This window comes from Ciconia boyciana, chromosome 5 (genome assembly GCF_034638445.1).
Source record: "Ciconia boyciana chromosome 5, ASM3463844v1, whole genome shotgun sequence".
Taxonomy (NCBI): Eukaryota; Metazoa; Chordata; class Aves; order Ciconiiformes; family Ciconiidae; genus Ciconia; species Ciconia boyciana.
Genome location: NC_132938.1, coordinates 65,824,085 through 65,840,237, shown reverse-complemented (window position 1 = coordinate 65,840,237; position 16,153 = coordinate 65,824,085). Strand labels below are relative to the sequence as shown.

The following is a 16,153-nucleotide window of genomic DNA, read 5'->3' as shown; positions in this document are numbered from 1 at the left end:
ACACACTTTTAGTGATTGCAACATCCGCTGACAGAACAGAAGCAGAGCCATATTTTTCCCCACACACACTACTTTAATGCATGCAAAATATAAGCAAACACAGATCTATTATTTAAGAGCACCTACCTTCAAAATTTCTTCAATGGAGTGGACATCACTGGGGAAAGTTTGCTACAACAAAAAAGAGGGAAGCAGCATAAGTTTGTTTTGTTTTTACCAACTGACATGAGACAAACAGATGCACTCATCAAACATTTGCTTACCAACGGTTCTATAAATTTCATGGAAGTCCACTAATAATAAAATACTAATAAGAATTAAAAGCCCCATCAGAAGGGCAGTTAAAAATGCACTTCTACAAAGCCTGTTGTTTTCAAGTCTTTCGTAGAAGATATATTCTAAGAAAGATGAGAAAGAAGAAAAGTGTCTCCAAACAGCATCTCTTGAGGAAATAACATAAAGAGAAACAGAGCTCATTAAACAATGGTGCTCATTCAGCTGACAGGACTCCTCTTGTTTCATGACTTGCATTCTTCTATGCACCCATGTGCACTCAGCAGAAAAAGAAGCCAGCACATAAGCCCTAAGCTTGGAGAAGGCAAAGTAGAGGCGGTTTTCACTGGAGGAATCATGCACCAGGCCCTTGAATGCCAGCTCTTGGACTCATGGGAACATCAACTGCCATTAAAAAATAGAAAAGCAATACAATTGTAACTTGTGCAGTTCAGAATAAAACCTTGAACGTACCACCGGGTAGGAGGAACGTAGTGATTTCTGGAAAAGCCTGCAGATGACCTGGATCTGGATTGAGGGACTGCCCCTGTACCTCCCCCACCTGTTTTGCTGGAGCCCAGGCAGTGATCACCATGTGCCCACCTGGCAGGGTCCGGGGCTCCCCAACGCAAGCAGGGTGAGGACCTCTGAAGGGAGGCCAGCTCTCTGGTGGTGCCCCGGCACTCCACCAACACCACCTGAAGGGGACCAGGAAACAGCCGTGGCAGCGCCTGCAGCTGCCTTCAACCAGGCTCACAAGCCCAGGCACGACAAAGCTCTGGGGAAGAGTACAAAGCAAAAGCAATGCTAATATTTGCCAGTTATATAACAAACACCAGACATTGCAGCTTGTGCAAACACATAAATCTGCTTTTAATGTATCAGCAAAACCACTTAGTGGCTCCTGGCAGGACACCCCCCTGCACACACGTGACACCACGCATCGGCAGCGTGGGTCCTGCTGGGCAAGGCAGGGGCTGGGACAAGCACAGCGAACGCCGCCTGCTCCACAGGCACATGGGGACGAGGGTAACCACACAGCCAGGGTGACGCCTCCTGACAGAGCCCACCTGCCCTGGCTGTGCGTGGCGGCAGAGGATGCAGCAGCAGTGCCCTCCTTCCAGCACCGCTGGCAGCACTAGGCGCTGGGGATGCTCTGCAGCAGAACCAGCGCTGCTTCCACAAACTGACCTGCTGCCTGGCCACGGGGACCACCACTCACTTTGGCTTCTCATCTACTAGCAAGGCGTGTGTTTTCAAAGTACCTGCCATTTACACACCCTTTCCTAACTGATACCATTAAAGGAAACAAATGAAAAACCACCGAAGAGCTGAGTAGTTATAAGGAGTAAAGTGCATCCAAGACCAGCTTCTTGCCTATAAACAAGAGATTCAATGGAAACATCTAGCGATCAGTGTAATTGCTGAAAGAGAAAGGCCAGGAAGACGTTCCTCATGTTAAACGAAGAGTGAGCTACAGTGCCCGATCAGAATGATCTTCCCCAGAACAAGGTAAACAGCAAAGCAAGCAAATACTTTAATAAAGTCAAAAAGCATCGTCCTTAGCACTCACACAGAAAGGTCACTCATCTGTTTCCCATATGCTGCACTATTTACATTGGAGGGAGGAGATGAGGAATCTCTTTTCCCTGCAACCTCATTTGTCTGTGTCTACATAAAGCTCTCCTCAAGGCAATGCTCATTTGACAAAAGATTTGACTTTTCTTCAGAAAATCATAGCTGCTTCTGACCTTCCTCACCCCAAGACAAACGGAAGCTGAGGCACGGCCAGATGAGTCACACGAATGAAAGCACGGGGCTGGGATCTAGCAATGCTTGCAGAAGCACCCCACAGCAGGCAGGAGAAGGGGAGAGGGAGAGCAAACAGCAGGGAACTTCTACCATGTGGCAACAGATCGGGATGCTTCATAACTCATAGTGCCAAAAAGGGATCCCTCTTTCCCCCTTTTTCCTCCCAGCAAGCTTAACCTAGTAGGCTCAACCACTTAATTTACTACTTAATTTAATAAGTGGTGAACAGAAGACACAGAAGCTTGCATCTTGCTGTACAGAAAAGCAGCATTCAACTAGCAGATTGCTTCAGAAAGCTCCTGAGATATCCCATGAGAGCACCACAGTAAAAGCCCTTCCCACAAAACACATAAGGAATCAAGATCCTGCCTTGGATGAAGTATTTGAAAACTCTCTCTACCATGGATCGATTGCAACAAATCAAAATCAGTTTGCTACTCCCATTCCAGAAACTTGAGTTTTATGAGGTGATAACTGATGACAAAGTGGAATTCAATTAACCTGAGAATCAAAGAATATCTGCAACAGCCAGTTTGGACCTCTCTTATCCTTGCCAAACAACTCACACCCCTTCCTGAAGTTCTTTCAGATAAGCCTGAAGAGGCTTTGAAATTGATACAGGTTTACATACAATGAGTATTTATAGTGCAATTGTCAGGAGGATTTACTGTAACCCCGAAGGGCACTGTTCAGTGACTGTCTGCTGTTCTTCACAGGTCCAGTGGCTTAGCAGAAACCACTTTCTTCTTTGTGGCACAAAATTTAAAGGAAAGCAAACACACGACACTGAACAAGTACTGCAGAAGTCTGCATTGGCAGCACAAGGACCTCTATTTTTGGGGTTTTTTTTTAAGACACAAGGTTTAAGTACGTGCCGCCAACATATGTGCAGCTCTGAAGATACAGAACATAAGGCATCAAGGATGCCCAGGAATGCTTTTGTTTTTGGCTAGCAGTTCACTCCCAGAGCCACTAAATTACGACACGCTAGGAAGCCCATACCCCTGCTGGAGACTCTCCCTGAAGAGCATGGGTTTTCAGGCATCTTTAATCTTTGTTCTGCTATCCTGCAGCACCCTAAGACTGAGAAACTGAATGACACTTTCACCAGCAGTAAAATGTGCAATAGGCAAACAAAACTGCTGCCCACAAATGGACTTGCAACACCCTTATCAAATACATGGTAAAAAGTTTGCTCTGAAGATTAAAATCACAGACTGTTCAGGTCATGCACAGAAATTTGTTTTCAGTGCCAAAACCACAAAAAAACTGGTAAAAGCCATTTGACTGCACTGGGGAACCCTCCTGTCTCTCTCAGGTAGGGCTGCGACTGTCATTTCTACGACGAGGCTGCAGCCCATCACAGTCCCTGTGCCCCAAACCCGCTGGCCCTGGAGAGGGCAGGCACGCATCCTTTCATTCCGTCCCAGCTGCAGTGTCTGAGGACTCCTCATCTTTTATGAAGCTATGTGTCCAGCGCCTGAAGGAGCTGGGCTTTAATGTATGCTGAGTAATTTTTTTCCCATTTTTTTTTTCTTCAAGTCACATCTCGGCTGTGTTTCAGCCTGTAAACTACCATTAAACAATTACCACCCAGCAGCAAGGGCTGTCCTTGCCAATTTTAAGAGAAGAGTTTAGGGAAAATGAGAAGTACAATGTTGCTCGAAGAAGAGTTAAAAAGCCCGAAAATCACTGAAATGAGATCAGCTCCACTGAGGACTGTGGGGGTACAAGATCAAATACTACATGTTGCTGTCTATTCCCGCTAGCAGTTTTACAGCCTTTACAGAGAACACTGTAACGTACTCCCCACAGACAACTCTAAGCCCTGTGCATATTTGCTGGCTGACACTGACATCTGCACAATCTCCAGCTAGGATTTCCTCATACCACATTCATACTCACTGTCAGTTTGGAAATGACGCAGATGCCTCCGAGTGCCACTCACAAAACATTTTCATGGCCAAGGTGAAGCGCAATCACAGGACATCCAGAACTGCTGGGTCACTGGGTTATTGTTTTGGTTTTGCTTTTTAATGTCAACATTCCCATCCAAACTGATGCTATGCTTCAATAACAGCCACCCCCCTCAGCAATTATACTATGTTCCAAAAAGTCTGGTTTTGCCCAAGTGAAGGCCCAACTCCTAGTGATCTCGCAGCCTCCAAAAAGGTCTGCATGGCAGCACGCTTCTCCATTTACCATCTCCCCCTGAAGAAGGCACCGCCAGAGCCAGACACACACATCCAGCCGCAAGCAGGTACTCATATCTGACCCAAGACTCCAGCCCAGTTCCTCTACTGATGCAGGCCCACAGACTCTGGAGAGGTTAAATAAATGGATGTAACTTGGAAAGGAATCTTATTCAGAAAGACAGAAAACTACTTTAAGAGAGCAGGCAGAATAAACTGTCACCTTTGTAATTTGCAGTGCTTATCCACAAAAATCCCAGGGAACACCTAGACTCAGACTGTGTAACATGGTTCATGCCTGTTATGTGACCGATAATTTAAGGGACAAATTTAAAATTATACTTATATGATAACGTATGATGGGAGCAGAATCTGGACTGATGAATTTCCATAGTAAATTTCGCAAGGCTAATTTAATAGATTATTTCCTTGCTTGCAAGCTTAAAAAGCAAAGAGAAAGGTTTAAAAAGGTAATCAAGACAAAATCAAGTATCTCTCTGATGAGGATTCACAGACTTAATTGGCATAACAGATATTTCACAATGTCAAGGATAAGTTTGGTTTTAAGGTTTTTGGAACAAAAAACTGGATAAACATAAAGCCAAAGCCATTAAATAAATTTTGACTACAGAAAAATGCAGACACTGCCTTTAATATGACTTTTAAGCCTCCCTCAGTTACTAAAGAACAAGTAACATGCTATTAAAATGGTGAGACACTGCCACATTATCTCCTTTTTATAATTTTTGCAATACATACATTTTTCCAATTCACCAACCTGCACAACTGGCTGATGAAGGCCAAGTAATATTTCGCAAAGACATATAATCTCAAGGTTAACAAAAGACAGTGCTACAAGGCAATACGCCTGAAGCACTGTTAAGTATAGCTGAAGTTGTCTGAAAAGGACTTCACTCAAACGTTTTGGTTCAACATACCTTCAACATAATAGCTCAGACCAGCATGACCTAAATCCCACATCCACTCTCTCCCCTTGGTAGTTGCACAAAATCACCTACTTCCTTTTTCCTCACTACTAGTGACCTCAGCCAAGACGAAATCTCTATGTGGATACCCATGAAAATTTAAATAAAATAAAGAGGTACCATATATTTTCAGGGGGTTGGGGGGGGGGGCTGTTTGTTGTTTGGGGGGGGTTGTTTGTTTGTTTTTTACAAAGAAGTTGTGTACTTCCACTTAGCATTGACTGTAGGTAGAACACTTTGGAAACCTCCGATATACATGCAAGTGCATTGCCCAGATAATGAAGTGCGGAAGAACATGCAATTCAGAGCCATTTCAGACAGCACTGCTATACTTGTTTTCCTTCTGGGAAAATGCAGTTGAGGAAGTTACGTCAGAGAGATTAATTGATTAATTCCTACAGATTCCAGCAACTCCCTTTCTGCTCACTTACATGCACACAGCACAACAAAATAATGATCCAGAAAGCCAATGTATGGTTACAAAAAGCAAAAATGTATATAAATACCACATGCTTGGGTGATAAATTTTAATGCAGTTTCTCTACCAGAGTAATAAGGCATTAATGCTTTCACTTTATCAGAGCATAAACAACTCAAAGGCTGGAGCCATGCAGGAATTACCATTTACCTGATAACCTACTGCAGCTGACCAGATAAAACAGTATTTTGCTTTGCTCTATAGCATCATGCTTCCCCTGAGGAAGTTAAATGTTTGTCTCCTGTCCATAATGCATTTAATCACATGAAAAGTAGCTTTCCTTATGCTAAAGGAGGTGAAAAGAAGTGGAATTAACAGCTAAAGCATCTATTAGAAATTTGGCTGTGAAAGATTTTGTCTGATCCCCTCCCCATACGTACCACGGTAGCACATGATATGCTGATTTGACTATGAGATGGGATTTACCCTTACCCATTAAAAGTAAAAAAAACCCCAGACACTGAAGGATTCAGTACTACTTCGATCCTGAGCTGAAAAGGACTTCAGGATTGGGGCCAATATAATTTCAAGCATCTACACAAACATAGCCATAGAAGTTACATGAGGAACTAGTCTGCCTTTACTACAACAGGCTTGTAAAAATGCACAGGTGCACATACCCACAAAAGAAGAGAGGGAGCTCTTAATTTAGAAAACAATTTAAAATTTGCACAGGCACTCAATTCAAGCTGCATAGCAACTGTGTGACGGAACTCTCAGAAATACCTCCAAGTCCCCTCTTCACAAGCAATTCCAAAAAACCACACACTTTCATGAGCACAAAGCTCTGCTCATGCCCTGAGCCTTGCACAGCTCTGTCAGACATGCTAAAGAGAGATGAACGAGGAAATCAGGATAAGAAGAATCATCCAAAACCAGACTAAACTGCTTGAGGAACCACCTGAGATGCCCCACGGGCCATGACAACATATTGGCCAGACACCCAACCGTCAACCAGAAGTGGTGCGGTGCCCCAACCAGGGAGTAACACAAGAAAGGGACAGCATCAACCCTCCGGTGCCGGCTGTCTGTGGCTAGACTGTCACAGCAGGAGGGACCAGCAGCCTGCTCCTCAGTCTCAGCGTGATGGCTAGAAGGGGAAGGGGAAAACGAGAGAGACGTTGAAAGGATCCTTGCAAAAGCCTGGCTTTCTCCTCTCTGGCACAATGTGGTCAACACTGGCCAAAGCTGGGAAACTCAAAAACTGGGCATCTTTTTAAAAATAAGGTTTTGCCACAGATACTGCAAGGAATAAGCAGTGCTTTTTTTGCTAATGAGAATGGGGTTGAAGAGCTTTTAAGGTTGCTTCTTTTTTTAAAAGCTATTCCATTCAAAATTACAGCACACGTTTTTATCCCACTCTGCCACATGTGCCAAATGGAGCTGAAGGACTGTACGCACCGTACGGCTCTCACGCATGGAAGTGGGGCGCTGAAGCTTTCTCCCTGGTTTTTAAATAGCTTGCCTTGTCAGGAGGCTGTGGCAGAATAGTTTCAAGCGGGCTGTCAAAAAAATCATCTCCAAGGAGAGCTGGCCATGCATTATTTCAGAAGTCACCAAGTGGCACTGCTGAGATGCGTGGGCTCAAACATGGCCAGCGGTGGTAACAGTGTACAGATTGTGCAAAGACAAGGACAGGAGGTCTGGAAGCAGATATTAACTGGAAGGGATGCAGGCTGCCTTTCAGGCAACCATTAAGGTGTTGCAGACCTTTCTGTTCCTTCTCATCTTAGTAATTTCCACCTGACTGCTTATTTCTGCTTACTTCCATGCCTCTGCTGTCACAGCCCATTTAAAGCTGTCCCTCTGACATCCTGCACACAAACAAGCCCCCTGCTTCTCTGTCTCCTTCATCTCAGGTGAAACTGGTGCCTGTAGATATCCAGGAGGCATAGGTGAAGAACAGCTACAGCATGCGTGCATTTCATATGCTGCCTGCTATCTCCTCCTAATCGAAATGGATTTGCAATGTGTGTGTGTAGCTCAAGTGCATGTGCCAGCTCTTTGCGTGATTTCAGACTAAATTATAAGCACTGAGAAAACCCAAGCAAGCAGCACGGCAAGGATGAGAAAAGCCAATTATGAGTTCCATGCCCTTCATTGTGTTGTCAGTTTTCTTTGTTTTCTAATGAGAGCTTTGCTGCTGCCAACTATCAGCAGAGAAGGTCACCTGTTCATGCTAAAAAAAAAGGGGCACATCTACAGCTGCTTCCCATTTAATACTATATTTTAATATAAATATTTAGCTTTGACATTTATTTTTTAATGTCAACTGCACAGGCTTTTGCCATTTGAATGCAATGAAGATCACAAAATTGCATATGTGTGAAGGGTTAGTTTGAAAACAACAGGCAGGACAAAATCGCACCAAAACCTACCATCCTGTCCTCACTTCACCCATACATGCTTAACCAGCTCAGAGCAGGAGGAGATCTTACATATTAGATGGACTCTCCTACTTGCACCCAGGTCACGCTAGGGATAGCATGCTAACTCACTCTTCAGAGCAACTTTCCACCTGCATTTTTGTGTAGTTAAAAATCCCCCCTCTCCATACTATAGATAGATGCGAGATGCACACACACACAGAGCCAGTTTCCAAAATGACCAGCCAACAGAAAAGACAATACGTATTTTAAACAAGCCTCTACTAATCTTGATTATGGATGCAATAATGTTCTGCCGTGTATTGAAAAAGGCTGCCAAAATTTGAAGCTTGAATTACCTTGTTGATCAAAACAAACACAAAACCACACAAATTCATAAAGGTTTTTGCGTGCTATCTTGAGGAACACCAGACACCAAGCATATTCTCTGCCAAGGATGTTTAAATGTTCCGTATCACAAAATAGATTAAAATACATCTGTGATACAAAGACAGCTCCAGTGGTCTGAAACCTGGCTTACTCCATCTGCCTTTTTTCAGAGGATGTGGAGACAAAGCTGCTTTCAGGGAAAGCTGAAGCAACAATTCCTAGTTATGTATTCAGGAGAGCATTTATCAGAACAAATATGAAGACTGTGTGAACACATTCGTGATTAAAATAATTCCTAGTCAGACAGGCACCATCCTGCGAGCAAACTATCAGCATGGGTGGTCGTTAAACGTGTTTTTAAAAGATGTTTATATTTTGCTGCAGACACAGTGCACTTGTTCAACAGATCTCTTTCTTTCACACACTTACTGATTACCAAAAGTGTCTGATGCATGTGTCTGACCCTTTCTTAGGAGGGCAAACGAAAAGTTTTTCCAACTCAACCTGCTAAAAATTTATGTTGCAGATAGACAGGTTCCCTAACTATCTTTCAAACAGTACCCACTCGATTCGACAAAATTTTCTTTCCATGAATTGCAATTGTTAAGATATGCTAAAAAACGGGGGGACACATGATGACATGACAGAAATGCAAAACAAGACTAATTAGATAGCAATGCTAACAACATTATCATGCCTGTGAGCTTTACATTTCAATTTGTCTTGTATGATCTCAGCCAGCATTAAGCATGAACCTTACAGTAAACAATATTTCTTTTAGCAGTAATGAATCTCAGATAGAAGACACAAAAGAAACTGCTATAAAGTAATCCCAACTACAACAGTAGCCTTGAGGAAAAAATCAGCCCTGCAAGTCTTTCGGGCAGGCAAGCGAGTCAGCCCCCAGCAGTCACCAAAAGCTGGACTCTGCTTTTGAGCTTTTTGCCTCGAGTGGGAGCCAGGGAGGAGAAAGGAAGACAAAGCAAAAATAATTTTGAAGCAGAAACAGCTCTGAGGCTAAAAGGTGAGGTTTGACAGCACAGGGAAGGCGATGCAGCCCTCAGTGGCTGCCAGGACAAGTGACTGCATGGTCCCTGGCCACATGCACCCTTCTGTTGCTCTCCCCTTCCCCTGGCACTGGCCTGAGCCTGCACTGAGACAGTCCAGGACTTAAGCTGGCAGGCAATCACTCTCTTTCTGTTGATGCAGCTCCTTTGATCCCCTGGCCACAGCACCAGATGAATACCTAAAGTGGTGCAGCTGAGGGGGAAGGAGAGCGCATTCCCACTAACGCTCAGTGCACCTGGAGGGAGCAAAGGTCTTAATTTTACACAGCTTTTAATGTTTGGTAAACCCTTTGGATCAAGAGCCAACCACCTACAGTCAAAATTATCTCTGGAAGCACACAGTTCACAGCTTAACCCTGCTACTACAGTGGTAAAATTCCTGTGAACTGCAGCAGAAAAAAGTGTTACAATTCTTTGCATTTTACACATCTGTAGTGCCTCTTACATTGCACCTGATACTGCATAACTTGAAAACAATAATTTCAAAGACTTTATGAACCTGGTATTTTAGATTTTCAAAAAGACACAAAGAAAACCTCCCATGCAATCAACGTATGTTTTGCTACCAGCAAATTTCCTCTTCCCTAGAAAACACATGAATAGGTTAAGATTGTGTCATGATGCTCCATTTTCTCGCATGCATTAACCTAGTCCAAGGCACTGTTTCTGCCTCAGTACTCTGAACTACGGATCAGGGTTTTTTTAATTGCTTGTAGCTAAACAGATTGGAAACAAAAGAAAGTGATGACTTGGGTTTGAAGTGCTGGTAAAACTTGTGAACCTCAACAGCTCTCTGGGGCACATTTTCGTTTCCAACCCACAGGTTTTATCAGCATCCACCCCTTCTAATATAATGCAACTTGTTCAGATCTGGCACCACCAACCACTTAAGTGAACCTGATTTCACCTACCAAGGGAGAAACCAAACAGCTACTGTCTGCTACCATGCCAACTTTCCCTCTCCACAGGTGGGTTCCTTGGCTTGTGAGTGCAACCTGAAGTCAAAAGCAAATCTTGCACCAACGTCACTGGTGGAGGATCGAGATCAGTAAAGACCCCCACACACAAGGAGTGGAGATTATTAAGCCAGCTGGCTCCTCTTCACAGCGCTGCGGGGCTGCAGAGCCCACAGCACTGGGAACAGTACAGAACAAGCCCCGGGCACTCTGCAGGGCTTCACTAACCGCAGCTCGGAGCAGCAGTATCCCGGCTGTGCAGCAAGTGCTCTGCTGAGCAGGCGGCAAAGTGGTCTGCAAGGAAGGCACAGCCAGCACTCAGAATAGCATAGGAGTTTCTCTACCACATTCCTGCACCACCTGCAATGCTGTGGGGATTCAGAAGCCTATTCAAAGGGCATGTGGTTAACCCAAAACACGCATGCATAAAAGTCAAAATGATTCAGATATGTCACCTGCATTTGTAAATATGTGTGTTTTTGCAAGAATGTGCAAAGGGAAAACATTGCTATCACAGCTGCTGCAGTAAAAAAAGACCCCTACAAACCACAGGAGAACTGACTACACAGGGGAAACAGCGACACTGATGAAGAGCAAACGAAAGCAGCAAAATTGCATCAAATGAGAGAGAGGTGCAGGCAGGGAGTTAATACAAGATTTTCTTGTAATTTCTTTCAGGTTCAGGAGTTGTAGGGGTTGGGTTTTTTGTTTGTTTCTTTTTTAAAGTTCATACAAAAAAGTATTAGCATTTTTAAAAGGAAAAATATGGAATTTGACCTAAAACTTACTGAGATGAGTAAGTCTTTGCACTGTTGCCTCTGAGCTTTGGATTAAGTCAGTAACAAATCAGATAGAAGAATCTGCAAAGACTTCGAAACAAGCTGCATTTTAAGGATGAGACTTTCCCTGACTTCATTGTGGGAACACTTGCATAGATGTAGGTTTTCCTTGGTGCTATTTTTGTATTAAGCTCAAAAACGTTTGTTTCAGAAACTTACAATAAAAAGGGACTTTCATTATCTAGTCATGAAATCTTTGTTGGTATCATTTGTTTAAAATCTCAAATTGTACAGAGCTAAATATGTCCTTAATGACTGGCTTCATAAATTATAGCTACAGATTTTAAAAGCCATTTTGTTATGCAGAATATTGCCTGAGGTTTCATCACTACTGTAAAATAATGTACAGATACTATTTGGCAGCAGAGTCCCTGTAACAGCAGCTTGAGCTATTCTAGTAAATTCAGGAAGCTGCTGTCAGAGAATGACAAACCCGTGAGAAGGGAAAGCAATTTTCTCAGCAGGTTGCCTAAGACTAGGATTAATTTTCACAGGAGGTTAAAAATCACCGCCAAATGAATCATTTTTAGCACAGAAGAAGAAAGCTCACCTCATTTCAACAAAAACACAACCACAACAAAAAAGACACAAGAAGGTAAAGAGAGAGGGACAAAAAGAGGAAATGAAACACAAAGAAAACTGAAATAGAAAACAAATTTTATAAAAAGCTAGTTATCAGACTATCTTTGTGGAAAGAGAAGAAACTTCCTTCTAGTGCCGTACTAACAAGGCACTGCACACTGCAGCAGCTGGAAAAAATACATGCTTGGGGATGCACTTGTTCGAGTATTCTTCAGGTAGGGTGGGCTTAGTGATGAAGGATGAGCAGAAACAAGCAACACATCCTATGTCTCCCCCCTCACCAACTTAGTTATTGAGCGTAATGGAACGAGACTGGAATAATTCCAGCAAATCAAAGCAAAACTAAAGTAGATCTGCTTGCTATTGCTTACAGCATTAAGTTTCACTTCTATATTTAATGAAAAACAAAAACCATGTTATACTTTTTGCTTTAGGCACACTAAAACAACGCTGAGGCACCAAAGAAATGTACAGAAGGGTTCTCCCTCATCCAGCAAGACAAAATCTTCAAAATGACATTATAAATGCATTTGTTTTCACATTTGTGTTTAGGCTGCTTGCTTGTTTTTGACACACAAGACTTCTTTGTAGATTACAAATCCAATCCACCAGTCTCAAAGTCCATGGGAGCCTTCTAAAATAATTTCTCTAGGTGCTATTTCAGGTCCTCTGTGGGCACCAGCATTTAACCAGCAGTTTGCATGTAGTCAAGTCCCCTGTGGACGGTTTCACAAGCGCACTTAACCCATTTTAGTCCACTCTCTCCTTTCCAAGGCAACACCAAAGTTATTCCACCGAAACAATGCCACACCACCAGGCACCCTTCTGGTTCTGCCCCAACATCAACCCAGCAGCCCAGCTCACAAGAGAAGACAGCAGCTCTGGCCTGCCACCACCCTCATCGCAGGTTTGAAAACAAATCAAACCATTTCCATGAACTTCTACTCTTGCTTTCTTCAGCTGACACTGAATGATCCTGGCAATTTAAGCATTTTACATGAAAATGCTCAGTAAACAATGGTTGTACTGTCGTGTTCCTGCATGGGTGCCTGGAGGAAATAAAACATTCTTTAAAGGTTTTACACGCTTTTCTAACTCTGAGATGGATTATTTTGCTCAATCTAAAAATAAATGCATGGGCCTCCTTCTCGTGTTCAAACAGCGTAAGAAAAAAAAAATCTCTATTTTGTCTTCCTTTGTCTGAAGGAGCAAACCATTTTGTGTTCTGGGGAAATGGACTGTTGATATGTTTTAATAAAGGATTCTTTAAAAATATTGAGTTGCTGAAAGCAATTCTTGCATCCCTTGTTAGCCTTCATCTAATAATAATATAATTGAAATCCAAACAAACTAAACATGAAAATTAAGTGCAGCATCACCTGCATATAGCCATGTAGACTAGAACTCCAGACAAGGCTGATTATTTCACTAGTAAATTGCTCTACATAAAGAACCTTTGCGCAAAAGCACCTCCCCATTGTAACTACCATCTGTATAGTACCTCTCAATAATTTAATTTTGACCCCTTGATCCTGCAAAACTTTCTTACCTACTGTCTCCTTAAAGTCACTCCAGTAAATAATTTTTAATTCTGCTTAACATGAATCTGTAAGTGTTGTGTCCGTAACAGGCTGAGTCTGTGTCCTCTTGTTCCCTTCAGAACAAACATAAGGTGTCTTTCAATGTAACTGTTGAAGGTATGAAAAGCATTTGAGTAAGAGCAGCAAGCCGTGATTTTAGGTATTTTCTCATTTCCAATACCACCTTGTCGCAATTTACGCTATTAGATATACTTTTTACAGTATTTTGAGTAGCCTGACTCCTAGCCTACTCCAGAAAAAAGCTGGTCACTGAAGCTGATACAGATGAAGCTGTATCAGCAGTAGCAGAACTAAACAGAACTAAACAGAAACACAAGTAGCAGAACTAAACAGAACTCGCGTCAGAGGAGATTTTTGTTGATAATATCTGTCAGATGAATAAATAAAATAAATCTGTACTCTGCTGACATAACTAAATTTACATATGAATTTTTGCTAATATAAAATAGTCACAGGAAATGAACAGGACAGGAGGAGAAATCACAGCTTTGATATTATTATTCTGGGGGCTGGAGGGAAAAACAGCTCAGACCTGGTTGAAAGATAATGATTTTTAATATTTTTCTAAAGAAAAACAGCATGAAATCATGCATTAGGGTGCATCAACATTATCTGCAAAATTTAATATTTGATCATTAGTAGGAATGTTGTATCAAGGCTAATACATATATATGCATGATATATCAACTATAGTAAAGCTATCTGAAAACCACAAAGTGCCATAATTAAATAAATATGCAGCACAAGTTAGGAAATTCAAATGATGGGGTATATATTTCAAAGGTTTCAAGTTTCTCAGAAGCTCTAGCTTTACTTCCTAAAGTGATTTAACCATGTAAGGGTCCATGTTTTGCTGGAAGTCAGCAGGAATTAGGCTCTTAAAAGCAAATGCATTTTGCAAATAAATTCTATTCCCTTAGATCCAAGCCGAGCATAGCTACTTTTTGGTTGGGTTTGTTTGTTTGTTTGTTTGTTTGTTTATTTTATTTTAAAGCTGTGCATTAAGATACTTGTTAACAATACGAGTGAGTACAAAGGATGCACTTCTGTTCTCAAATCAACTGATTTAACCACAAAATCTAGCAACACTTGAAAACCTATACATGCTTCCCAAAATTCCACTCCTTCCCATCCCATTCTTGACCACTACTGCATATCTTATCTCAGTGCCAGTATCACAAAACCCTGGGTATTCACACTGGAAGTAACTTCGAATCACATAGGAACTACAGTCTTCAAGCAGGCTGACTTCTGATGTCAGCCATAATTTTGGCACTAGTATGGTTTGCCTTCCATGGAAGCAGTAATGTAGTAGGCATTATTTTATTACAGTTAGTATACTTCATTTCCAAATCCCCTAATGTGAGCTTGAGAAATTATTTGACGACAAATCCTGATCTTCATTTGAGTTCAGTGAAAAGGTAAGAAAACAGTAACTACATTTGTTAAGCTCATCAGAGGAACTGGGGTTTTTAGTGATGAGAGGTGTCCTGTGGTTCTGGGGATCACCTCATATAATTAACTGCTGCCATCTCTCAGAAGTCTTTTCCCTTTCCAAACACCACTTTCCCCCTGGAAAACTAGCAGAGTTAGATTTATGATGGCAGTGGTGACACTTGATGAACTTTCCCTTAATGACTCAGTAAACAAGACTTGGAGACGCAGGCTCTTGCACTGTTTTAATACTTAATAGGACTGCTTTTCTGAACTGAGACCTTTTATTTGTCCATCTGTTTTGAAGAGCAGTACCCCATGCCACCTCTCTGCATTGCCACCACTGCAAATAAAAATTCGGAGAACAAAGGAATTGAAGAGGCAGGCTGGAGCCTGGAGCAGCATCACCAGCCTCAGGCCAGCACCTGGCACAGCTCTGTGCTGGGACAGACCACATAACCTGGAGAGGAGCTGGAAGGCATCAGCCACCAGCATGGTGCATCAACAGAGAAGGCAAGTGGGAGGGAAGTGAATAAAGAGATGCTTGTTAGTGGGTCCAAGGATAGTATTCCCAAAGGAAAAAAAGAAGAAAATGCGTCTGTTGAGAGGACAGGAGTTTTATCTCTCTCCTTAAGAAAGCAAAGTTCTGAACTGAGAAAGAGCCTAGGTGCTATTTTTAAACCTTAACGGAAATTTAAGAAATATTTTTAAATGCTTCCAAACCAAGGAACTTAACCTGTGGGAAAAAAATAGCAGGATATCCTTTTGCTTGTAAAGGCAACTTTCACCATTGTTTTACAACTGACCTAAATGCAAACAGAATATTTCTAGATTCGATATTTTGGGGTTGGGACAACAAAGTGCATTATTATTATTATTAAGTCATGCATACGCAGATGAAAGCTATCCTCCCTGAGATGAGTATTGGACAAGCAGCACGCTCAGCTTGTTTGCCAGGTGGGTACCGAGGCCAGGGCTGGACATAGTCTTCTAGGACCTGCTTTGCTCATACTGTGCCTAGAACAACCGGTGTACAATTAATATTTAAAATCCATATGTAGAAGATACTTGCCTCTGTTATGATTCAAAATGTAAGCTTCCTTAAAGGACATTTTAATAATCCCCTAAACTCTGCATTAAAGACTGCAGACAGTGTTTCCCAAGTCCCAGAAATTCT

At 42.2% G+C, this 16,153-nt stretch overlaps 1 protein-coding gene across 11 annotated transcripts in view; it reads right to left on the bottom strand.

Annotated features, from left to right (window-relative positions):
* AFF1 (ALF transcription elongation factor 1) overlaps nucleotides 1–16,153 on the bottom strand; it is a 135,830-nt gene that overhangs the window by 44,516 nt on the left and 75,161 nt on the right. For all 11 annotated transcript variants that reach the window (XR_012042823.1, XR_012042824.1, XR_012042825.1 and 8 more), the window contains one exon: nucleotides 127–171. Coding sequence is in view for 8 of the 11 variants with exons in the window: in XM_072863337.1 (XP_072719438.1) it covers nucleotides 127–171 (45 nt within the window). In the remaining 3 variants the exon portion in view is untranslated. The remainder of the gene's footprint in view (nucleotides 1–126; nucleotides 172–16,153) is intronic.